Consider the following 25,858-nt stretch of genomic DNA (forward strand, 5'->3'; position numbering starts at 1 on the left):
AATTTTGTGAGGACAGGGCCCTGGTTCATAAAACATCTTTTACTAATATTATTAGTAAGAAACCAATAATATTAACTAATAATATTAGTATTATGTTTCATAGAGTTGAAAAAAAAAATGAAAACCTACAACCTGTTTTCCAGTCATTGACCGGGTCAGGAATGGAATGAATGAAGCAGATATAGGCTATTAGTACGATGGGGTCGCCACTCCCAAAGTGATTTAGTAATGACTGATAGATGCTATGAAATGAGAATGGAGAGTGTTGCTGGAATGAAAGATGACAGGGAAAACCGGAGTACCCGGAGAAAAACCTGTCCCGCCTCCGCTTTGTCCAGCACAAATCTCACATGGAGTGACCGGGATTTGAACCACGGTATCCAGCGGTGAGAGGCCGACGCGCTGCCGTCTGAGCCACGGAGGCTCCTTTCATAGAGTTATTAGCTAATAATATTAGTAATTAGTTTATGAGTCAAAATTATTAGTAGATATCTGTAATAATATTAGTAAATTGTTTCATAGACATGACTAATAAAAGTTACTCATATTATAAGGATTATTTCCATGAGTGTATTTTGATTCATAATTCATATTATTAGTGAAACCAAAGTGAGTAGTAATTTAATATTTTGGCATAAAATCGTGAAGATCACTGAAATGGTTGACTCTGATTCAAACAGTGATAAGGAATTAGTGTAGGTATTCACTGTTCAGTAAATGTTACGTCAAAACTAGCCTGTACTGGCATGCTGGCATGTAACAAACATATGAATACAATGGGAGATTTAGGTTAGATTACAGAACTTTTGAGTATTTGCTTGACAGGATTGGTAATAGAACATTCCACTGCAAGGAATGAAGCATAACCTTAAAATACCAGCTTTGCATTGCACTCCACCGGTTCGTAGTGATACACAGTATCATTGTGTTTCTCTAGTGCAGTTCGGCTTGGACACTCCAGGTATCTTTTAAAATATTGGCTTATGTCACCAGTAAACCAAGATGATAGTGGTGATGATTATTTTTTTAAAGAGGAAGTAGGCTACAATGGAAGGGATCTGACACTTCGAAAAATGAAGGTATCGGGCAAGGAAAGAGAAGGGCCACAAAAGGCATGAAAATTAGACTCCTTAGGCTTCACAACCTAATACCGTCAGGGTCGGAAAATAACAAGAGTTTAACAAGGGAGGTCGGATAGGATAGGTGTAAGTGAGGAGCCTAGCACAAGTAATTGGAAGCAATGCCAGGAATTAACTCAGGGCCCCATGGTCGTAACCTGCGCTTCCAGATTTAGAGCCCCTGGGGCCTTTTTTAGTTGCCTCTTACGACAGGCTGGGGATACCATGGGTGTTTTCCTACGGCCCCCTCCAACAGGGGGTAGTAAACCAAGATTTTGCTAGTCCATCTCAATAGAGATTTTTAAGAGCACATAAAATAAAATAAAGTAAAAAGAACGAGGAGGGTTATAGTGTGCAAAAGGCTGCGAATAGTTGGCGCTTTAACTCAATCACTTTCCGCAAACAAACTTTCTTCTCTCACATTATTTTAACTTCTTTTATCCATTCTCATATGTATCAAAGTCACAACAACGAAAATATCAAGTGAGCCTATTGAACATATGGATTAATAGCCAGTTGTAGTCAAGCCCTAGCCTACTGCTAGGAACAAACACAAACTGAGAACATATGCATCAGACCAATTCTAACCTCTATTTGTATCAGCTGACTAATGAATCTTTATGAAACAGAATTTGGTTAACTAATAATTATTTTTATGAGTTATAATATTATTAGGTAATATTATTAGTTAGTTTTATGAAACAGGGCCCACTGATGGTACATTCTCTCTGCTTTGGGTAGCTTTCATGCCAGGCAGCATTGTTCCATGACAAAGGCATATAAAAATTGGTGCTCTATTATGACAAGTGTCTTAATAATGGTAGTGATTATGTGGAAAAGCAGTTTAAGGTGTGTAGAATCCAAATAGTGTTCTGTTTCTTTGAAAAAAAGAAAAAAGTTGATATTTACTTAAAAATTGTATTTTGTAGCTACAAGTTCTGAATTTTTAGTTATCATAGATAAACAGTACAGCCTACAGCCATGTCCAATCATGCTGTGTATAAAAATATGGAGAATGTTTTTGTCCTTTTATGATTTTGTGTTTGCCCTTGTTTGCTTCTCTTCCCGCATTGACCTCTCATTACGATCATCCTGTTATGTGTTCCTTTTTATGTTCCTTTATTTGTGATTTGATATTTGGTTGTTCCTTGCTAACACTTAAACCATTTACAGGGTACTGAATATGAAAAACCATCTGCCAAAACCTAGGTCCTGAATCAGTAAATTGTTAATTTACTTTATAAGAATAATTTCTAGAAAAAGAAAGTCAGGGGTCTTTAATGGCAGTCAGAACTATTTTGTTATTAGTTCCTTTTGTTTTTAAAAAGAGACTACAGAATTTGAGGAAGATAGCCCTATTACATCAATGACATTCAAATGGCAGGATATAGTGAGATTATAAATAAGCTGTTTTTCCTGATTTACTTCCTTGAGTTGTTATTATGGCTCTCAAAACAAGTAGTAGAGTCAACTATATATCCCTTTACTTTCTTATTGTGATGTGCAATGACATTAGTTCTTCTTTTGTTTCCACTTTCTGTCAATCCATGAACCTCCTCAAGAACCTGAAATGTGCCTTGATGCATTGGCTATAATGGCTTGAATTCTGTGATGATGAACATTTCTCTGTAAGTCTCCATAGGACTTGAACGAAAAATATGCAAATGTCCCCCAATCTCTCTGTGGTAGTGCTTACACGCAGCATAGTTTGGGATCTGTCTGGAACTGATCGTACAGCTGATGGTAGGTTTTAATAGAGTTATGTTTACAACAAAATACCCAGAAGACCTTGCTGCTACGCAGGACACATATGGATGAAGTACTAGGAGGGTGGTAGTTTACTACAAAATAGTATGAAACTTTTTTCAGACGTTCGTTAAGGCAGTAAAGATATATCCCTCCTGTATCTACTACCTAAATGACTGTATCCACCATTGTGTTATATTAGTGATAATGTAATACATTTTCTCAGCCAATGATAAATTAATGAATCGTAGGGAATATTCGTATTGCATTTGATGGTGGATTTGAAAGTAATGCTGTTATACCCATAGTATGATAGTATGATTTTAGCTCTAAAACATGCACACATCGCCCATCGCTCTCATTATTAAGGTGAGATAAGTCGTAACACAGTAGATGTACTGGAAAGTGTATCTAGAATGCAAAACTTCTTAACTAGGTCCAGGCCAGTTCTTTCCTGGCCTCTTTTTCCTTTCATTTATACTAGTAATTCTCTGGCTTGTCAAGAGGAACATTTTATCACATACACTACCCTACGAACTTCATGCAGGGTGCCAAGCATGCCAAAGTAAACAATTGAAATAATTTTGTGCTTTTGTATATTACTTGAATACTGACAAAAGTTAAATTGATTGTGCACCTTAAAATAGGTACCGGTATGAAAGTAATTACCATATTAGTTGTTAAATTCAAAATTGATATGATTAGATATGTGTAGACAATTTTGAATCTTGCTTGAGCTTGTAGTCCGTGAGAGTCTAGTGCACATAAGATTAATCTTCTTTCTTCTCCAGCATTTACAGGAAGTGTTCCATGAGCTTTCTTTGTGTTTTTCTGCTGATGTACTGGTATTGATAAAATTTCTTGTGCAACTGAAATTGCTGATTGTCTGTTCTTATGTATTACTGTATTTACAGTATTGTGGACTATGTGCTGTATTGATAGGTTGGGTATTTACTTCTGTAGATAAATTTTGCACCAATTATGCTTATTAAGAATATTATTATTAATTTTTGAGATTTTTCCTATTATTATTTAAACAAAATTTTCTTTGTGTAAGACTTAAGTTTTAAGTTTGTATTGAATTATCATTCCATACTGCATTGAAAGTTTCTTCTTTCTGAACTTTTCAATGTAGGCTGATCATCCTGACCATGACAAAATACGTGAAGGTTTGGAAGCCATGAGAGATGTTGCAGTTCTCATAAACGAACGAAAAAGACGGATGGAGAGCTTGGAGAAATTGGCTGTATGGCAGCAAAGGGTAGAAGGCTGGGAAGTGAGTAGATATATATATTTTTTCCTTTTTTAAAACTATAAATTTGGAATAGATATAAGAATGAAGCTTAAATGCAACATTTTGGCATATTCTCAGCAGTGGTGTATGCTGGAATCAAGACTTGGGCTACCACTAGACTTAGGTTAGCTTTTTCAACAGTTGGTTTAGTGAACATCAAGTCTTAGGTGTTTTGAGCCACTGGAGTAACCTGCAGTGTTGTCAAGGCTGTTACACAAGCTACTGCCTAGGCCTCTGCCACTACCAATACTCAACGCCTGATCAGTGGAAATTGTAGCATAGTGTTTAGCAAATTAAAGCCCGTCTTTGTGGCTGAATGGATAGAATGCTTGCCTTTGGTCCGATGGCCCTGGTTCAATTGTTGGGATCAACCTCTTTGTGTTCTTAATTCCCCTGACTTGGGGATTGGATGTTTGTGATATCTTTGCCATTCATTTCATCCTCATTGGGTCACCACCAAGCCTTTCCAGAGGCTATTCATCATCATCATCATCATCATCATCATTATTTATTATTTACATATTTTACACCCACATTGGAGCACTTAAATCAATGCATTTGAGTTAATTTCTTCTTTTTCTCCTCCCAGAACTTTCTCATCCTCTCCGACCTGGAAGCCCTTTGTGTGTCCGATATAGTATATTGTTTCCGTTCAACTGTTTTTAGTTTGAGACTTATGCTTTTGTTCTTCAAAATCCTCTTCTCTTTTATGTCTGTGATTTGTTGCCGAGTTATACCCAATTCTTCCAAATCATCCTGAACTTCTTTGAACCAATTATTATTGATTTTATTTTTCAAAAAATAATCAAATAGTTGTTTCAATATCCTGGTGTCTGGTAATCTTGATATGTGACAGAAAAAGGAAATTCTTCTTTTACGCATTGTAGATATTATTGATTCACATTCACGATAGAATAATGTTGTTAGGCAACAATCTCCACTGTTCATCAACTTGGTGTTTTTTATTAATAATTGTTCTAAGAATTCTTCTATCAGTTTTCTGTAATTTGTCTGTTGTAGATTTTACATTTAATTTGAAGAAAGTTTCACTAGCGTACGTTGTCTCTGGTTTAACTATGGAATTATAGTGTTTCAGCTTAGCGTTTATCGAAAGTTTTTTTTATAGGTTGGCCAGGTAAGTCTTTGTGCTTGTTTAAATTTAGTTGTTCTGTGTTCTATTGCTTCTTTTTCATTTGTGTTCCATGTTATTATTTCCCCAAGATATTTGAATTTCTGAACAATTTTAATCTCTTTATTACTGTTCAGTTGAATAACTGGTAAATCAACTTTAAAAGTTGGCATCATTTCTGTTTTTTCAAATGAAATTTGTAATCCCATTTTTTTGCTATAATTTCTAGTTGTTCAATTTGAAATTTAGCCTCTTCTATTGTACTTGCAAGTAATGCTAAATCATCCACAAAAGCAAGGCAGTTAATAAACTTAACCATGATAGATTAATATTGTGTTCGGTCCGTATTGACTAGTCTGAATGTACAATGTAACTATTTAAAATAGTGTATTTGAATCCGCCTTGATCAATACACTCATTAAATGAAAGAAAAACTGTTTATTAAACTAAACATGTTTAGGGAAATCTCAACCATTCCCTTCCTCAGTGGTCCGATCAAAGAACAAAACATCAATCTTTTGTTTTACAATTTAAAGAAGTATTGTCCTAATACACCATATCAAAGAGTAAAAAGAAATTTTGCTCCTTAAATGAGGAAAAACTTGAAGATCCAAAATTTATATAGTATTCTCATTCAGTTCAACCAAAATTTTATGTATTGATCATTTTTATAATATTTCTTTATACTCTTTGATATGGTGTATTAGGACAATACTTCTTTAAATTGTTAAACAAAGGATTGTGTGATAATGTTTTGTTCTTTGATCTGACCACTGAGGAAGGGAATGGTTGAGATTTCCCGTAAATAGTTTTTCTTTCATTTAATGAGTGTATTGATCAAGGCAGATTCAAATAAACTATTTTAAATAGTTATATTATACATAAAGCAAGGCAGTTGAGTTTAATATTTCTACCGATCTTGATGGTTGGCATTCTTGTTCCATTCACGCATAACCTTCTCCAATGCACAATTAAATAACAATGGTGAAAGTCCATCTCCTTGTCGAAGTCCAGTTCTTATAGTGAATGATTCTGATAATTCACCTCTAAATTTAACTTTTGCCTTCGTATTTTTAGTCATACTAATGAGGTTAACAAGTTTTTTATGTAAGCCAAATTCTTTAAGGCTATTTAATAATGATTCACGATGAATACTGTCGTATGCTTTTTCAAAATCTACAAACGTGATGACTAGACCCTTACTTCGAACTCTTTGGTGCTTCATTATCCATTTTAAACTAATGATTTGATCTGGACAGCTTCTACCTGGTCGAAATCCTCCCTGATATTCTCCAAGTTCTTGGTCGAGTTGTTCTTGGATTCTTGTGTATATAATCTTGGATAAAATCTTGTATGTAATATCAAGCAAGGATATCCCCCGACAATTGTTTGGATCAGAGCGATCACCTTTCTTATACAGTGGGTGGATTATCGCTGTATTCCATTTCTCGGGAAGCTTCTCCATGTTCCAAATATCAATTATGTATTTATGTAGGTTTTGAATAGTCTGAGCATTAGCATTCTTCCATATTTCTGCTACTATTTGATTCTCTCCTGCTGCTTTGTAGTTTTTAAGTGCATTAATTGCTGTTTTCACTTCATTGTAAACTGGTGGTATAATCTTTTGTAATGGAGTTTTATTTTTTGGATTAGGGTCAAATTCTGAATGTTCCACAGGATCCTCACAATTAAGTAACTCTTTAAAGTATTCTGCAAGGATGTTAGCATTATCTTGATTATTGTGTGCCATTTTTCCATTTTTATTTCTTAACATAAGTGTGGGAGGGGTAAACTTAGATTGATATTGCTTGAATGTTTTGTAATAGTCTCTTGTTTTATGCTGATTGAATGTTTCCTCTATAGTGTTAAGCATTTCCTTTTGATAATTCCTTTTAATTGTCCTAATTTCTTTAGCTGTTTGTCTTCTGGCATTAATTAGATCTCCAGATTTTTCTGTTTTCCTCTGTTGATCATTTAACCATGCCATGTGCCTTGCTTGAATTGCTTTGTCACATTCCCCGTTCCACCACGCATGTTTCTTTCTCCTTTTAATTGGAGTGATTTCTTCAGGTATGGTTTTAAGTTTGTTGATCATCGTCTCTAATTTGTCATTTGAAGGTGTTTTGGATCTCTCTAAATATATTTTATTATTTATTAAGTAACTGGGATCATAATTTCTTCTTGCTTTGAGATGATTACGTTTATGTTTCCTTTTTGGTGTTAACTTGATGGGTACGATGCGCATTGGTATCACCCAAATATCACTGTAAAATTTGTCACAAATAGAACATAATAATTGCTTTTACACATATCAAGTGAAAAATCCCTGGCAAATTAAGAAATACCGTCGTTATTTGAGAAATCTGAAAACATACGTAAGGCTTGTAGACAGGACTGGTTTATGACGTACTGCGCTGCTGGTGCTGTCTTTTGTTACTTTCTTCAGGTCCAGGGCTAGCACCGTGGAATGGGAGTGCTATGTCTGTGGATTCTCATTATCTTTGTCCACATGACTAGAGCGGCCAGTTCAAACAGCAAAATGGAGGTAAACAGAAAAATAGCATGATCCCTGGACCTATAAATATTTTTATTTCTGTTCGAACGAAATAACCAATAAATCACTAGTCCACTGAATTTTTCTTATGTACATTGGCCATACCATTTTGTCGCCTATTAAATATTGCATATCGCGATACAATTCATGAAATGATGATGTTTGACAAGTGAAGCAATGAAACGAAAACAAAGAAAAAGCAAAGAACTTCAGTGAACACAGATATCACACACGAAATCGTTGAAAGTGTAAGACAAAAGACATACGTGTGTCACTGTGAGCGCAACACCAAATGTACTTGTAAAGTGGTAAAGTACGTATACATAATATTCTCCAAAAATCAAATATTTCTTAATTTGCCAGGGATTTTTCACTTGATATGTGTAAAAGCAATTATTATGTTCCATTTGTGACAAATTTTATAGTGATATTTGGGTGATACCAATGCGCACTATACCCAACTTGATTTTTATTTTTGAGATATAATGATCCGAGTCAATGTCTACCCCATGGAGGACTGTGACATTATAAATTTCTTTATGATAATCTTTATCCATAGCAACATGATCAATTTGAAACTCTCCCAATTTTACATTTGGGCATTTCCATGTCATAAGTTTATGTGGTCGCCTCATGAATCTGGTGGTTTCCAAAATGAGTCCATGATCTGCACAAAGTTCAGTTAATCTTTGGCCATTTTTGTTCGTTAATTACGAGCTGGCCATTTTCCTACAACTGTGCGATACTTCTTTTCTCTGCCTATTTTATCATTGAAATCTCCAAGTAAGATTTTTATATGCTCATCAGGGATCTTCGATAATATGTAATCAAGTTCTTCCCAAAAGTTTTCAACTCCTTCTCTATCTTTATTGTTTTTATCATTTGTTGGTGCATGGACATTTATTAAAGTATAAGTTTTATTCCCTACTTTAACTGTTAGAAGTACCATCCTCGAAGAGTTTGAAGAAAAATCTTCAATTGAGTCTATTATGCTACTATGAACAAGAACACCTACACCAAATTGGGGGACATTCTTCATTACTCTTTGTCCTGGAGGTCCTTTGTAGAGATGGTAACCTCCTGATTCAATTGGGTCCTGGTCTGTGTTCCTAAGTTCTTGTAAAGCCATTATTAAAATCCTATGTTGGTCCATCATATCAGTTAAATGTTTCAACTTGGCCACCTTACTTATTGAATTAATGTTTAATGTTGCAAAATATGAAAATTTTCCTGATTTGTTGAACTTAAGTCTCTTCTTACATTGTTGGGTTTGTCCACTGTCTGTCAGCTGTCTGTCGATTGTCTGTTGGGCTTCCAGGCACTCCGACTCGCCTAGGTCTTCTACTTGACACCCCACCGATTCCGAGTGGTGTCTTTGTGCAGACCCTCGTTGTTGTTTGTCCACACCAGTGAATTTATTCATTAGAAGACTCATCATCATTGATTGTCTGATCTTTCGATAGAAACATTTCTGACCGAGGTCAGGCTTTACAATTCCAGATGTGATCTGGAAAGGTGATTAATGAAGTATGAATTGGTGATAAATGAAACACTACAAGTTCATCCTTGTTGTTCAGGACTGGGAGTAGGCATTTCCTCCATACCCCGCAAACGTTATGGTTTTCCCGCCAGTACTCGGGTAGCTGATTGCAGTGGTTTCCCACTGGGTGATGGGGTCGCCACATCCCTATGCCAACCATCATCATCATTATTATTATCAAATTAAAGTGTAGAATTTTACAGCTTTACCTGCGGTCATACACATCATTCACTGGTTTATTAGCTCGCTCAGTAGATCGGTGGTGGTGTCCGACCCATGATCACGGGTTCAATTCCAAACAACAGAAGAGGACACTAACCCTAAAAGATTGCATTTCATTTTAGTAGACCTACCTATAAAAAGAAACTTACATTACTCCTATAACTGCAGCCCTGGTGTCTTCTTACAAGGATGTATAAGTAGACAGAAGTGAAATACCAGCACTCTGTTATCTGTTTAATTAAGCCAGAAGTTTGAGGTCAGGAAGTATATACGATGAGGAAGTCATGGTTGTTTGGAATTGAACCTGTGATCATGGGTCGGACACCACCACTGATCTACCGAGGAAGATAAAAAACCAGTGAACGACGGGTATGACCATTGGTAATGAAGTAAAAATCTACATTTTAATTTTATAATAATAATAATGATGATGATGATGATGATGATAATATCTCTGGAAAGGCTTGGTGGTGACATAATATGAATGAAATGAATTGCAGAGATGTTATAAATACCCAGTACCTAAGCCAGGAAAATTAAGAGTGCGTAGTCATTACTGAACTAAGACACTCATTTTCATATATACCATTATGACTACAAAGTAGCTAATGACCCATGTTTTACAGTGTGAAAAAAGCTCATTCCACTTTTGTAATTTTAACTGTACAAATATTTGGTGTACACCTTTCTCTATTCAATTTTAATGATAAAACCCCTTGTACATATGTAAAGTAATTTGGTTCAAGCACGTACATTTAAATGTAATGTACTCTATGTCCAATGTCTTTGTCTTACTTCCTAGGCTGCTGATGCCATACCCTATTGCTGAAACCGGTCCCAAATAAAATGAATTTGTGATGACTTTATAATTATCACTATTTCTTGTATTGAATAGGTGGATCCCCATACCTAACAATTTTGAATGTAAATCTCAATTCAATACGTAACCTAAAAATGAAAATTTTTGACACTAGATAAGACATCTTACTGATTGTTTATAGTTGAGAAAATGATTTTGTATTTCAGTAGTGTTATTGCTCTCAGAACAATTTTAGTTTATTTGAAGTTACCGGTACAGTGACCGGTAATGTGACTGAGCGTGGGGGTTACTTTCATAAAAAGGCTGAACTGTATAAAACAGGTACTGGATAAACCATTCTCACAACTGAAGTATGCACATAAATTTCTGATAGTTTAAAATGGTAAACCTACCCCACATCTTCCCCAAAATCAACCTCCTCGTACTCTTAATTTCCCTGGCTTGGGTACTGGGTATTTATGACATCTCTGCAATTCAGTTCATCCATATTATGTCACCACCAAGCCTTTCCAGAAGACAATTATTATTATTATTATTATTATTATTATTATTATTATTATTATTATTATTATTATTATTATTATCATTATTATTATTATTGATGTTGTTGTTGTTGTTGTTGTTGTTGTTGTTTTGGATTTCTTACCTACTGACATCAATTTAGTCTTCGAAAGGCTAATTTTCATACCATACTCATTGCACCTATTTTCAAGTTCCAAGATATTAGAATGCAGGCTTTTGGCACAATCTGCCATTAAGACCAAGTCGTCAGCATAGACCAGATTGCTTACTACATTTCCACCTAACTGAATCCCTCTCTGGCACTTTATATCTTTCAGCATAAGATCCGTGTAAACTACGAACAACAGAGGTGAAAGATTACAGCTTTGTCTAACCCCTGTAAGTACCCTGAAATAAGAACTCTTCCTACCATCAATTCTCACTGCAGCCCAATTGTCAAAATAAACGCCTTTGATTGATTTTAATAATCTACCCTTAATCACATAGTCCCCCAAAATGGCAAACATCTTTTCCCTCAGTACCCTGTCATATGCTTTCTCTAAATCTACAACATAAACACAACTGTCTATTCCTCTTGTAGCATTTTTCATTTACCTGATCCTGGTCTGAAACCACACTGGTTTTCATCCAACTTCCTCTCAACCACTCATCACATCCTTCATCACCAATCTGCCTCTGTGGATCAGTGGTAGAGTGTCGGCCTCCGGATCCCAAGATAGCGGGTCAAACCTGGCAGAGGTAGTCTGGTATACACATCAATGAAATTCCTTGTTGCCATTAATGCTTTCATGGCCCGTACTTATAGACACCTTATAGACCACCTAAATCAGCAACATCCGTCAATAAAATTCACTATGGAGATGAAGTCGGACGGATGCCTTCCTTTCTTGGATGTTCTAGTAAGAAAGAAACCGGACAGCTCCTTAGGACATACCATCTATCATAAGCCTACCCACACAAATTGCTATCTTCATGCAAATTCTCACCACCATCCAGCACAAAAACAAGGCATCCTCACGACACTCACCAAGAGGGCGAGACGAATTTGTGAGCCATCACATATCCAGATGGAGATGAACACGCTCAAAGTCGCATTTAAGGGTAATGGTTACAGCAATTTGCAGATTCATAGAGCCCTACATCCCAGAGAAATGACCAAGCAAATCTCACAGAAGGAAGAAGTGAAGGGAACTGCCTACTTGCCTTACATTCACAACACCACAGATCGAATTGGCAAGGTCCTTCGCAAACACAATATAAAAACCGTGTTTGCCACACTAAAATTGCTCACAGTCTGAGTAAAACCAAGGAGAAATTGTCCCCACTTTTACATCCTGGGGTATGCGAAATTCCCTGTACGTGCGGTAAAGTATACATCGGCCAAACATGCCAGTCCATTGGTACCCGTATCAAAGAACATGAACGTAATATTCGTCTCAACCAACCTGACAAATCGGCAATAGCTGAGCACGCTCTATCGTCGGGTCATGATGTCATGTTCCAAGATGCTCGAGCTCTTATCCACACTAGACACTACACGTCCAGGATTATACGGGAAGCTGTGGAAATATATAGTAATCCTAACAATTTCAACGGGGACACCGGCTATCACTTAAGTAATACTGGTTGCCAGCCATTAAGAATTTACGTAGATAGTTCCCTTTCCTGCCCCTTCACTATTGTTATTTCGTCTCGGTATTTTCCAAATTTGTACGTTCCTCGTCGCCAGATGTTTCATTCCAGGCTTATGTCGATGTCTTACACCTGTTATATGTTACGCAAACACGTTATGTGAACTGCTTAGTCTGATTGTGATGGTTTGGTCAGCTTCCGCTTCGAACGCTAGCGCTGTGCCACGTCCTAGGGGACATCTGGTGGTGAATGAACGTACCATTTCCACTTCTACTTCTATTATAACGTTTCAAATTCAAAAGTGTCATTGTTTAAGAAGCCTTTCTTGTGGACAGCCGAGAATTCTTCTGAGGACGCAGAGCACAGTTTTCTGCAAAACATTAAGAATTTCACCTTATTTTCTTGACACGATACAATATCATGTCTAAAGAGATACCTTGATGATTGTTGCAATCCATCCTGTTCCCTTGCTTATATCATCATCATCATCTTCATTTTCCGTTTCCAGCTTCCCGGGTTGGATTGTGAATCAAGGACCTCCATCGCTGCCTGTCTCTCCTCCATTCTTCTCCTTTTTAAAGTACATTTTCTGGTTTTCCTCCCCTCTTCTTTGTGCACTCCCACACTGAATCTGTCTACCACTTTTGGGGTCTTCGCATGTTTTTTTTTCCTGTTAACTTCTCTAAAAAAGCTTTTTTTGGCACTCTCTCTTCTTCCATTCTCATCATATGCTCATACCACTTTTGTTTTGTTGTTTCTATCCTGTCTTGAAGTTTCAGGATTCCTGTCCTTTTCCTTATCTCTTCATTTCTAATTCTACCCTTTCTGGTCTTGCCCTCGATACATCTTATGAATTTCATCTCTGCTGCCTGTATTCTACTCTCCTCTTGTTTTGTTGTAGTCTATGATCCAGCTGCTTAGGTTAGAATGAGTTCATAATAGGTTGAATATAATACTTTCTTACATTTCTTTGCAACATCTTTGTTCCACAAAATACCCCTTACACTCTGGTAGAAGCTGTTTGCTTGTTGTATTCTTTTTCCAATTTCCTCGGTATCTTTCCATCTTCTGTGATCACACTTCCCAAGTACTTGCAACTTTTAACCACTTCCAGAATTTTACCATGCAGTTTTATCTTTCCTTTTCCTTCCTTCCCCTTGTCATCACTATTATTTTACTTTTCTCTGTGCTTACTTTCATCCCAAATTTTTCTATCTCTTGATTCCATACAACTACTTGTTTTTGCAGTTCTGTTTCATCCTCACCCCATATCATTATAATATCTGCAAACAACATGGCTTTTGTTGCCTGTCTTCCCAATCTCTGTTTAATGTTCTTATGAATTTCATCCATGACTATGATGAATAGTATGGGGAATAGTACACTTCCCTGTCGGAGATCAGTTTCATCTTTAAACCATTTTGTTTTTCCTATACTAGTCTTCACACTACTAACACAATGTTTATAGATAGGTGCAATTACTGCTTTTGTCCAATCTGAAGGTACCTTGCCAACACTCTGTGCTAATCTATGAAGCCATTTCATCCCTCCCTGCCTTCCCACTACACTTCACCATTTCAGGTCTAATTTCATCTATTAGTGCTGCTTTATGACAGCGGAGTTTATTTACCATCCTTTCTGTCTTTGCATACATGCCGTAAATAATTATCCTGTGGGGAAAGTGTATTTTGTGGTGAGCACAACTGAGTCTGCAACTGCTAATCCGTCAGTGTGCATGCCACTTGCTAGTGTGGAAGAAGACAGCTACTCACCATAAATTAGGAGCAGAAAATGAGTGATATTGGAACTGCTGTAACTCAGTACTTTCGGCACACGCTCACACAAAATTTTGGTACAGTATAATACGTTCCATCTACACTAAATCATGAAATACCTTTCTCTGAAGCACTTAAGTAGACATATCTTCCAACTTGAAAGCATAAGCACCTGATGCACAAACTGTGGCTCATTATCACACACCTTGCCATCATTTCCACTTTTGGCATTTCTGCCCCAGCAACATCATTTATCAACAAAAATCATCAGAATTCAGATCATCATCACCTGAGTCATTGTAACTGTTCTTCTAAAGCAAAGAAATACTCTTAGAAAATTGAACTTTACTGTCCTGCCAAGATCAGTTGTCACAGTGCTAAAATTAATGACTTTCAAGTTACTTAAAGGAAAGGAAATAATAAACAGAGAGAGTTGATATATCCACCAAACTGAAGAGGAAACAATACACTATCCCTGTATAAAAGAGATTTTGACTTAGTTCACAATCCCTTCAACAGACGATAGCATAATGCAGATGCTGCACATTGCGAATAGGTACATCACTCCACACTTGCCAACATTTGGGACATGCCGTACTTAGTACAGCATTCCACGCTGTTGGGTTAATCTTCGTGTACCAGTTTGCATATACACTGCAATCCATCTGATGGTAAGATTTAAAATATTACAAAGACATTTTTGATGAAAATGGAATACACCCATTAAATGGAGAAATTCTTTTCCAAAATGTTAAGGGGTCTGTCCATTTTGGGGTGGCAGCCGTTACTCGAATAAATATGGTATCAGAATTGTTTTCCCTAATTTCAACCAGACTCTGTAGTAGCCAAGTTTCAAGGAAGTAGTTTGAAAAAAAGAAGAGGGAATTAATTTTTTTTTTGTGAATTCAGTTAGCTATTTTACTTCCACAGAAATAACTTTAAAAATAAAAGAACATTCAGCTTATATTATTTCCGTATACTTACCAGAAAGTCAGGATTAGAACCTCTGGTCAGGAGAGTTGAACTTTATTTTTCGTTTCAAATTCCTTGCACTAAGGGTATAATTAAAATTTTGTACTGATCATTTAATAACTTAAATGTGATTTATTTGTTTGTTTGTTTGTTTGTTTGTTTGTTTGTTTGTTTCCTCTGTGGCTCAGATGGCAGCACGTCAGCCTCTCACCACTGAGTTCCATGGTTCAAATCCCAGTCACTCTATGTGAAATTTGTGCTGGACAAAGTGCAGGCAGGACAGGTTTTTCTCTGGGTACTCAGGTTTTCCCTGTCATCATTCATTACAGCAACACTCACCAATATCATTTCATTTCATCCGTCAGTCATTAATCATTGCCCCAGAGGAGTGCGACAGGCTTCGGCAGCCGGCTCAGTTCCAATCCTCACCGCTAGATGGGGGCTTCATTCATTCCATTTCCTGACCTGGTCGTATGACTGGAAACAGGCTGTGGATTTTCATTAATTAATTAATTTGTTTGTTTGTTTGTTTGTTTTCAAAATGATTGTGCTCTATTTTTCTTGATTGTTATTGTGAGGTTGTATTTTCTTTGAATTCTAGTTTATCTCCTCACACTGTTGTTTTTCTGTTAAGGGTGAAGACTTAATTGAAGTCAGTTCTCAGCTGATTCATCAAGGAGAAGCTATCCGTGTCACTACTGGAATGTGGACTAGCAATATCACGTTGTTTCTTTTTGATCACCAGTTAGTCTACTGTAAAAAGGTGAGACCATGTTGAATATTCTATTGAATTATTGACATTATAATAGACTACATGTTGGAAGGACTAGAGAGGTAGAGATTTTGGTTAAATATAATGTACCAGGCAAGAGTACAATCATGCAATATTCCATTGTCTTCCATTTTCACACCAGACAAATGCTTGCTTGGGCTGTACCTTAACCAAGGCAATGGATGTTTATTGTCACATTTGAATTTTGAAATAAAAATGTTTCTTTTACATGTTATTCTTTGCATTGTCTTTTGATCATTTTACTAATAGAAAGCTCCCTCTGTGGATTGGTGGTAGAATGCCAACCTCCAGATCCCAAGATCGTGGGTTCAAACCTGTCAGAGGCAGTCAGATTTTGGATGGATGGGGAAAAATCTGTTTGGTACTCACTGCAATGTTGACACGTAAAATATGTATCTGGTGACGCATTCGGTGTTTACTCAACAAAATTAATTAAAACTCATCAGTAGGTTGCCCAATAGATTTGTGGTTTCTCTGCCATCTGGTAGAGAAGAACAGAATGTCAAATTTGACCTGCTGACAGTCTGAATGGCATCATATCAAAATGTCTGCACATGATAGCTAGGGTCATATTGTGATTTATTAAAAGTGAAACCAGACAGATGTGTTTAGGAGTTATGCACTCTTGCAGTTTGATCATTGTCTCACAATCCTTCTCCAGGAATGCGTAAGTTGAGAGTGACTCAAGGGCCCCTTCTTGGTCTGAGATTGTTCCTGTTTCATCACTAATCATCATTCACCACTGATCTGAATTTAGGGCTATCACCCAGGTGGATGTTTCCCTATCAATTGTGTACCTAGTCTGTCTGCTGGCCATGATGGACATGGCATCATGTCTTTTGATACTGTAGCTGGTCAGTTCAAGTCCGATAGGTAAAAAAGTTTTCACTGTCAGAATGTTGGGCGGTAGGGTAGGAGAGGTGGTAGTATACAATTTCTATCAGTAGATTGCATGCCAAAAGCCTAGTTCAATTTCAAACCTCTCTGCTGTGTTCATGTGGGGTGAGGGCATATGATGCTGTTGATCGTGATTCGTCCATCAAATGGAGATGTTAAGCCTTGAGCAGATCTCTTGGTTATACAAGAGGAGTTGTCAATGTGCCGACACTGATTTTCACGCTCTCCGTATCTCAGCATTGTCACCGTCATCGTCACCCAGGCACGCAGGCCCCCCATGGTTGTCAAATAGAGAGACATCAAATCAATCAATCAATCAATCAATCAATCAATCAATCAATCAATCAATCAATCAATCAATCAATCAATCAATCAATCAATCAATCAATCAATCAATCAATCAATCAATCAATCAATCAATCAATCAATCAATCAATCAATCAATCAATCAATCAATCCTTCCTTTAAAATTAATCCAATCCCTAATTCCTCCTCCTTTAAACCAGAGGTGCTCAGCTGGGTGCCCATTGAGGCTAATCCTATGTGGCTGGACTGATGTAAATGCAGGCAGCTTATGTAGCAAGCCCAGCATGCATCACAGTGAAGTGAGAGAGTGAACACACTTTGCAGGAAGTGGAACAGTGACGTTCGATTGTGACTATGAAGCTCTTTTCCACTACTCAGCAAACCATTGATTGGGGTACAGTATATCTATCTATATATATATAAAATAACTTGTCCTGACTGACTGACTGATTCATCATCGCCGAGCCAAAACTACTGGACATAAAGAAATGAAATTTTGGGGATATATTCATATTAAGATGTAGGTGCTCGCTAAGAGAGGATTTTTTGATATTCCGTCGCTAAGGGGGTGAAAAGGGGGGTGAAATTTAAAAAAGAGTGTATCTATATCTCAAAACTTTAAAAGTTTACAGATGTAAAAATTGGTATTTAAAATCTTCTTTTAAAATAAGGATACACGTATTTTTTTGTTTTCTGAAAATCCCAATAGGAGGGGTGAAAAAGGGTGAAAATGGGGAAAAATGGGTTGAATGCCTTCAATCAGGATACCGGTACTTATATCTCAGAAACTGAAGATATTACAGACCTGAAAATTGGTACTTTTGATCTCTTTTAAAAATAAAGAAACACGTATTTTTTTGTTTTCGGAAAATCCAGTTAAAGGGAGGGTGAAAAGGGGGTGAATTTTTAAAATGAGTGAATCTCTATCTCCAAACTTTTAAAGTTTGCAGATGTAAAAACTGGTATTTAGAATCTTCATTAAAAATAAAGAAACACGTATTTTTTTGTTTTCGGAAAATCGCAATAGGAGGAATGAAAAGGGGTGGAAAAAGGGTTGAATGCCTTTAATGAGGCTACTTATATCTCAGAAACTGAAGATATTACAGACCTGAAACTCGGTGTTTGGGATCTCCTTTAAAAATAAAGAAACAAGTATTTTTTTCCTGGAAAATCCAATTAAGGGAGGGGGTGAAAGGGGGGCAATATTTTAAAATGAGTGTATCTATATCTCAAAACTTTTAAAGGTTGTAGATGTGAAAATTGGTATTTAGAATCTCCTTTAAAAATAAAGAAACACGTATATTTTGTTTTCGGAAAATCCAATTAATGGCGGTTAAACAGGAGTGACAAATTGGGGTGAATTTTTGAAAGACTATATCTACAGAATATCTTGGAAACGTAAAATGTTACAGACGTAAAAAGTGGGTGTTTGGAATCTCCTGTAAATGTAAAGAAACATAGGTGATTTGTTTTTGGAAACTCCACTTAAGGGGAACTCAAAAGGGGTGAAATTTTGAAATGAGAATTTTTACAGTATATCCAGAAAACATAACATGTTACAGAAGTGAAAAATGGTATTTTTTATCTCTATTAAACATAAAGAAACATGTATTTTTAGTTTTCGGAAATATCACCTGGGTGGAGGGGGGGGGGTAAAAGTGACTGAAAATGGTGTTGAATTCTTTTAATTAGGCTACTGATATATCAAAAATGAATATTTTACAGACGTGAAATTTGATATTTTCAATCTGCTTTAAAAGTAAAAGTACACGTATTCTCTTAAAATCCAATGAAGCGGGGGGGGGGGGGGGGGTGTGTGTGTGAAAGAATTGAAAAATTAATTGGCTTAATTGTATGAGAATACATACATCTAATAAAAACTAAAGTTATTACAGATGTGAAAATTCGTATTTGGATCTCCTTTAAAAACAAAGAAAAACGCGTTTTGGGCGGGAAACCATCTTGGAGGGCGGGAGTGTTAAGGAGTTGAATTCCTTTCATGAGGACACATAAATCAAAAACTGAAGAAGTTAGAGTCGTGATAATTGGTATTTAGAAGATCCTTTACTATTAAAGAAACAAGTATTTTTTTTCGGGAAAGTTCACTCTGGGGGGGGGGAGTAGTGTGAAATGAAGTGAAAAAAGTAAATTACTTTTATGGGGATAGTTATATCTCAAAACTGAAGGTAATAGACGTGAACATTGGTGTTTGGAATCTCCCTTAAACATAAAGAAACAAGCCTTCTTTTAATTTTTTTGCGGGTTGGTGGGGGTGGCGGTAAATAAACTTAACGGCGGTGGGGTGTAGAAGGAGGTGAGACCAATTGATTTTACTGTTATTAATGTACTTATAAGGATCCTCCGTTGCTAAGGCGGCACCGCGCCGGCCTCTCAAAGCTGGGTTCCGTGGTTCAAATCCCGGTCACTCCATGTGACATTCGTGCTGGACAAAACCGAGGCGGGACAGGTTTTTCTCCGGATACTCCGGTTTTCCCTGTCATCAGCCATTCCAGCAACACATAATAATAATAATAATAATAATAATAATAATAATAATAATAATAATAATAATAATAATAATAATAATGTTCCGGACCGTCGTCAAATGTGCGGACCGCGCTGGCAACGGCTCCTGGACGGGTAATGACTAAGAGTGCAGTCCGGCCGCGGGTTCAGTGCCGCCAAGGCACCCAATATGACACCACGCCGGATCTCCTGAAGGATTTTATCCATATTAAAAATGATTATAGGAAAGGATGGCAAAGATTTACGGACCCAACTGACCGGGAGGAATACCTGAGCCTAGCCCGGGATGTACGAAATCGATTGCTGGAAAAGAAGATTGAAAAATGTGAGGAAACGTGCCGTAAAATAATAGAAAACCAGTCAGATCGGGAATTTTGGTGGATTCTCGCAGAAAACGAGTCAGATCGCGAATTTCGGCGGATTATATATATAAAACAATAAGCATTCAATTATAAATTTCGGTATAATACCGTAGCGAAGCACGGGTATCTTGCTAGTAAATATATATTTTTAAAGACATTATAATCACAAGAAAACCAGCCTTCTCAAGATATTTCAGTTTGATTTATACTGTGCTCAATATAAACAGTTATATTTTCTTATATTTACACATTCAAAGATAACTGACACATTATAATTTTTGTGTTAGAATTTACAAAGATACAGGCATAACGAATAAGAGGAGTGATATCACTGGTGTAAGTATGCCTGGTCCACCGCAGCGCAACGCTGGCTCCGACCTAGGTTTCAAGTTAGCACCAGCGCTTACAACTTTTAAACTCTTGCGACCTGTTTTACATGTAAAAACACCGTGAGAGATCATCTTAGGCGCTAATAAGTTCGACATCTCCACTTACTTTATTGTGCCCAATTATACCCCAATTTAATAAGTCGTCTCCTGTAATAGTCCAATTTTGACAATGGTATCTTTGTCAGACACACATGGCAACATACATTCGAGTTAAAATCTTCATCTAAAAGTAGGCCTAAACACAAAATCTTTGGCACCAGTAAGCAAATATTACCAACCTGAAATATAATTATTACAATGTATCAACACACATATACACATAAGCAGTCACATATACGGTATTAATTAATCTAAGTTCATTGGGAAAAAAAACTATCTTAATATAGTTCAATTATTCAGGGACAGCAGTAAGACTGCATACAGGTCTCAACAAATCAGAGAACTGAGATGATGATGATGATGATGATGATGATGATGATGATGGTGGTGGTGGTGGTGGTATCAACAGTTTCAAATGAATAGTAAAAGAAATGCAACAAGTACCACCCTGTCATGACCAGAGATCCAATTATCAAATCTGTAGAGCAAGTTTGTTCTTGAGGGAACTGGCTCCTAAGTATGAGTTCTGGTGGAATTCAGTGGATAAATAAGAACAATAACACAAGCATTCCATTACATGAAGCAAAAATGATGCTTTTAGAACAAAGATATTTTTAAAGCATGTAAGAAATTATAGGAAACTGGATGAAAATCAATGGGACATGAATGAAATACCACAGCACAAGGTTATGTAGGCCAGCCTTATCTTAAGTGCAGCATAAACTCACCATCATGCAAAAAAAAAAAAGGAAAATTGTATAAACTTATGAGAGAATAACATGTGTAAGAAAAACTGGGGAGTCATACTCTTTCTTTTAATTCTTACCTTACCGGGCGAGTTGGCCATGTGGTTAGGGGCGCGCAGCTGTTAGCTTGCATCCAGGAGATAGTGGGTTTGAGCTCCACTGTTGGCAGCCCTCAAGATGGTTTTCTGTGGTCTCCCATTTTCACACCAGACAAATGCTGGGGCTGTATCTTAATTAAGGCCACAGTCGCTTCCCACTCCTAGCCCTTTCCTATCCCATCATCGCTATAAGACCTATCTGTGTTGGTGCAACGTAAAACCAATAGCAAAAAAAATATCTTACCTTCAGTTCAATACCATAGAAAATTTCCTGGTAGATTTTGACATTTTCCCTGATCTCAGTTCCTTCCGGAGTTCCTTCATCTTGTAGTAGAAACGACACTTCATGTAGTGAAAGATCAGTTTTGGCACAGTCTCCATGGCATGTTGTTCATTACACCCCAAGCCTGAAGGTTGGATTGTAATGTTCTCCATGTTCTGCAAGCAGTCATAAAACAAGTCACCCCAGAAACCAGAGGGAGATGAGAGGTGAGCCCTTATTGTCTCATATGCTTGAAGCATATCCATCTATGAACAAAGAGGACCCATTAAACTGTACATCTTCTCTTAGTTTCACCTCATCAAAAATGACAATCCCTGTCTTTTTATTCTCATCCCTTTCTTCAGTGAAGTACTGTAGCCTTTAATGGCATCAAGAGCATTTTTATTTACACCATATGAGTATTTTAAACCCTTTAACAACCTCCTTAAATGCACCTCAGATGGAAGGCAGTGTCTATAACCCTTCGATAATTTTATGTGTAGCAAGAAACTATCTAAAACAAACTCACTGTCATACCTCATACCTTTGGGATTCTTTTTCTGACACTTTTTTAACATGATATCCACAATCACTTTTTGTTTCCTAGATAGCCCTTCTTTATACTGACAGGCACCTTGTCCTGAAAGTCTCTGTTTCGTCCTACCAACTTCACTTTGCAGAACAAAAACTTTAGCCCTTTCTAACTTAAACGTTTTGTTTGCCCTAGTCAATTTCCGTTTTAGGTTCCTTAATTGTTGTTTTAATTTTAACAATTCAGATTTAGAATAATTGGATTTACGCAGTTCGCACCCGCAACCCCACAGTTGTGGGAAAAGTGGCAAGAAAAGAAGAAGGATTTAGGCGTGTTGGTGAACTGGATATTGCTGATACCACAAGGGGATTCAGAATCAAGAAATTTCGAACAGTTGGGGGATGACTTTACCACATCAGACATTTTTAAAAGGAGAGGGGGGCAGGGGATTTCCTTTTAGTTACAGTACTAGACAAATACTTAGGCAGATTAGGAAATATACGTAGAACAGAATAGTCTTTCAATCACCAGTTGGTTCTTGGGAGAAGTACTTCCTTTCCTTCTATCACAAATTTGTCAAATTTAACAATTAAATCTTCTGAAAAGTGAGCATCACAGATGTTGGACTTTACAGTAAGTTCCCTAACCTTCCTTGGTATGGCCCTTTTCCTTAAGGGTTATAAATTTCATGTTGTTGGTCCATATTGAACTGAGAATAACATATGAGTAAACAACACAGTAAAGGTTTCCACCTATTCAATACAAAATATATTCACAATATTTTAAAGTTACATGGAACTAGTTTTGACCCATCTAGGGGTCATCATCAGCCACATCAAAGCAAAGATCACTCTTGACGAAATCCTAAGAACATGTTAATTTTAACAGTAAGATTATTCCACTTGATTAAATGTTCCTTATCTTTATGGGGTTTGAAAAACCATCTTACTTTACGGACCCTATAGCCTGATCTGCATCCTGGTACAAAACAGCAAGGCATCTTCTTTACTCACATTAAGTGCTCAGGAAAATGTAAGGTCTAAACTGCTGTTTACTTGCATTAAATAACAAGAAAATTATCACACGAAGATAGCCTCAACACACGGCAAGAAATTCAATTCCCTTTCATTTAATGCTTCCTACAATAGCATTTTAGGTATTAATACTATGAAATAATAGTGTAAGCACTTTTATATCAAAACCCGATCTGTATTCAATACATGCTATTGAGGGAGAAGAGATAACACTTCTTCTATTCCTTATGATACAGGGTTTAAGCATGCAAGCTACAATTTGCAATTCCTTGGATGGAAGTGACAGTATTTCTATTAAAAGAAAGTAAAATTCCTGTTAGTCGTTCAGCAAAACATAAAATATTTAAATAATTCAACAAGTTTACTGCTAGATTTTGCACAGTGTTGTAGTGATATCTGACCTTCCCTGTTCACTGAATTTCTGAAAATATTATTTAAAACTTAACAGGTATCCGATGATAACAGCTAGCCTCTAAATGGCCAGTGAGTTACATCATGAGTGAGGACATAGATATTCACTATCCAAGAATAAAATTCAACAACAATGTAACTGCATCTACCAAATAGATGTACAGTTTGCCTTCAGATAAATAACCTAACTGATGTTATTCCCGGTAAGCATGATTGGATTGCTAGTGAGCTTATCAGATAATTTAAACCCAAGCAACCACAAGCCATAGCTTATCCACTTTAACTCTGTATTATATTAGAAATGTCCCTAAAGCATCTCTTAAAATATAATAGTGAAAACTGTAATTCATTACATACAGTACAAAAACATTTGTGGTTGTAGGCCTAACTCTTTATTGTATCCGGTCAAAATATATAAACTGCCATGAACGCAAATAACTTATTTCTTACAACGTAAATTGACATGGATTTATGCCCCCTCTCGTTCATTACTTTCTGCCTTCTTTTGAAACTCTGGTATTGCTACAGTGATCAAGAGCAACTGAGTTAACTTCGCCCAACATTCTTGGCCTGTGACATCTTTCATTATCACACCCTTCTCATAGGTCTTCCATTTCTTTTGCCAATACTTTCTTTCTGTAAAGGGTTGGACCTCTTTCTTCTCAAATTATTGTTCAGAAAGGATGATTATATTGTTTAATTCCTCCTTTACAGGGTAGAAGAATCACTTATATTCTGACCACAATGTCATTGTAGCTACATGCGATTCCAGCATTCAGACCACTATGAATTACAGTTTGCTAGAGAAAATACCTTGTATACTCTTATTAAAAGTCATTACAGTTAATGTGAATGGTATGAATGTTTATATAATGTTCTATGAGAATTAACTGCAGTTAGAGGGGCTACAGCCCTGCAGTTGAGATTCGCAAGTCACCTCTTATGGAACTCTGTTTCCCATATCTTTTTAAAATATGATATTTTAAAATTATCTCTAATGAAAATTAATTTTAATGATTATCTTTCTTAACAGGATATTCTGAAGAGAAATACTTTTGTCTACAAAGGGCGAATTCTTTTAGACACTAGTGAAGTTGTGGATGTTCCAGATGGCAAAGGTATGTTTCATTAGCATTTCTTCAGATCATCATTGTGTAAGTTGATATTAGAAAAGCCTGACTGATTACTTAACATTTATTGTTCCTCATTATACTGGTAACACAATATGAAAGCATGTATTCCTTACAGATGTATGCAAAGTCTACAGACTTGTTAGGTGTAGACTCCTCTTGCCTTCGATTGTTTGCCGATCATGTAATTCTACACAGTGAATTAATCTTTAACAGCCGGTCATCTACAAAACCCTGACTGTTCAGTTCTTGTTCTTCACTCATCCTTCTATTCCAATATTAACTACTTCTGGGTACCTACATTTCATCTTATTACCTCCTTTCTTGCCACAAATATCACAATTTTCTCCTCCTTTCCAAGGAGTCCCTTGCCTGTCAAATGGAAGTGGGACTCTGTTACTCCCATAGGTCTGAGGCTTACTTAAAACATTCTGAGCATGCTCAGTAAAAATTCTCTGATGATAATAGTTGTTGTTTGAAGGGACCGGACATCTAGGTCATCGGCCCAAAACAATTCTGTGAAGCAGGATGTTACCCTACTACTTATGTCTGAAAATTTTGATCTGACCTCTTCCACGATTTGAAGAAAAGCATGGGCCAGACATGTAACGTACACTAACTTTGTAAAAATGATTTGATAGATTTTGCTGGAAGCATGTTCTCATGTTGTATTCCACTAGCCATATTAAACACATGGATTTATTGAACAGTTTGCATATCTGACTGTGCTTGACCACCTCCAAAACCAAGGAGGTCAGAATAAAAGTTTATCCAAGATTATCAGTTTCTAGCATTCCTATGACTACAGTACCTGCAAAACGACCTTCTCTTGTCAATTGATACATATATTTTTTCTCATTCACACATTCAAGTATTCAGTTTAACATGTCTTCATAACATTTTGATAGGTAGATTTTATGCAATGTTGATTCGTCTAGAATATTATGAC

At 36.6% G+C, this 25,858-nt stretch overlaps 1 protein-coding gene across 4 annotated transcripts in view; it reads left to right on the plus strand.

The window, feature by feature from the left end:
* RhoGEF3 (Rho guanine nucleotide exchange factor 3) overlaps nucleotides 1-25,858 on the plus strand; it is a 536,802-nt gene that overhangs the window by 502,569 nt on the left and 8,375 nt on the right. For all 4 annotated transcript variants that reach the window (XM_067152080.2, XM_067152079.2, XM_067152077.2 and 1 more), the window contains exons 15-17: nucleotides 4,000-4,140; nucleotides 15,959-16,087; nucleotides 24,813-24,897. In XM_067152080.2, coding sequence (XP_067008181.1) covers nucleotides 4,000-4,140; nucleotides 15,959-16,087; nucleotides 24,813-24,897 — 355 coding nt within the window. The remainder of the gene's footprint in view (nucleotides 1-3,999; nucleotides 4,141-15,958; nucleotides 16,088-24,812; nucleotides 24,898-25,858) is intronic.

Source organism: Anabrus simplex, chromosome 1 (assembly GCF_040414725.1).
Source record: "Anabrus simplex isolate iqAnaSimp1 chromosome 1, ASM4041472v1, whole genome shotgun sequence".
NCBI classification, from domain to species: Eukaryota; Metazoa; Arthropoda; class Insecta; order Orthoptera; family Tettigoniidae; genus Anabrus; species Anabrus simplex.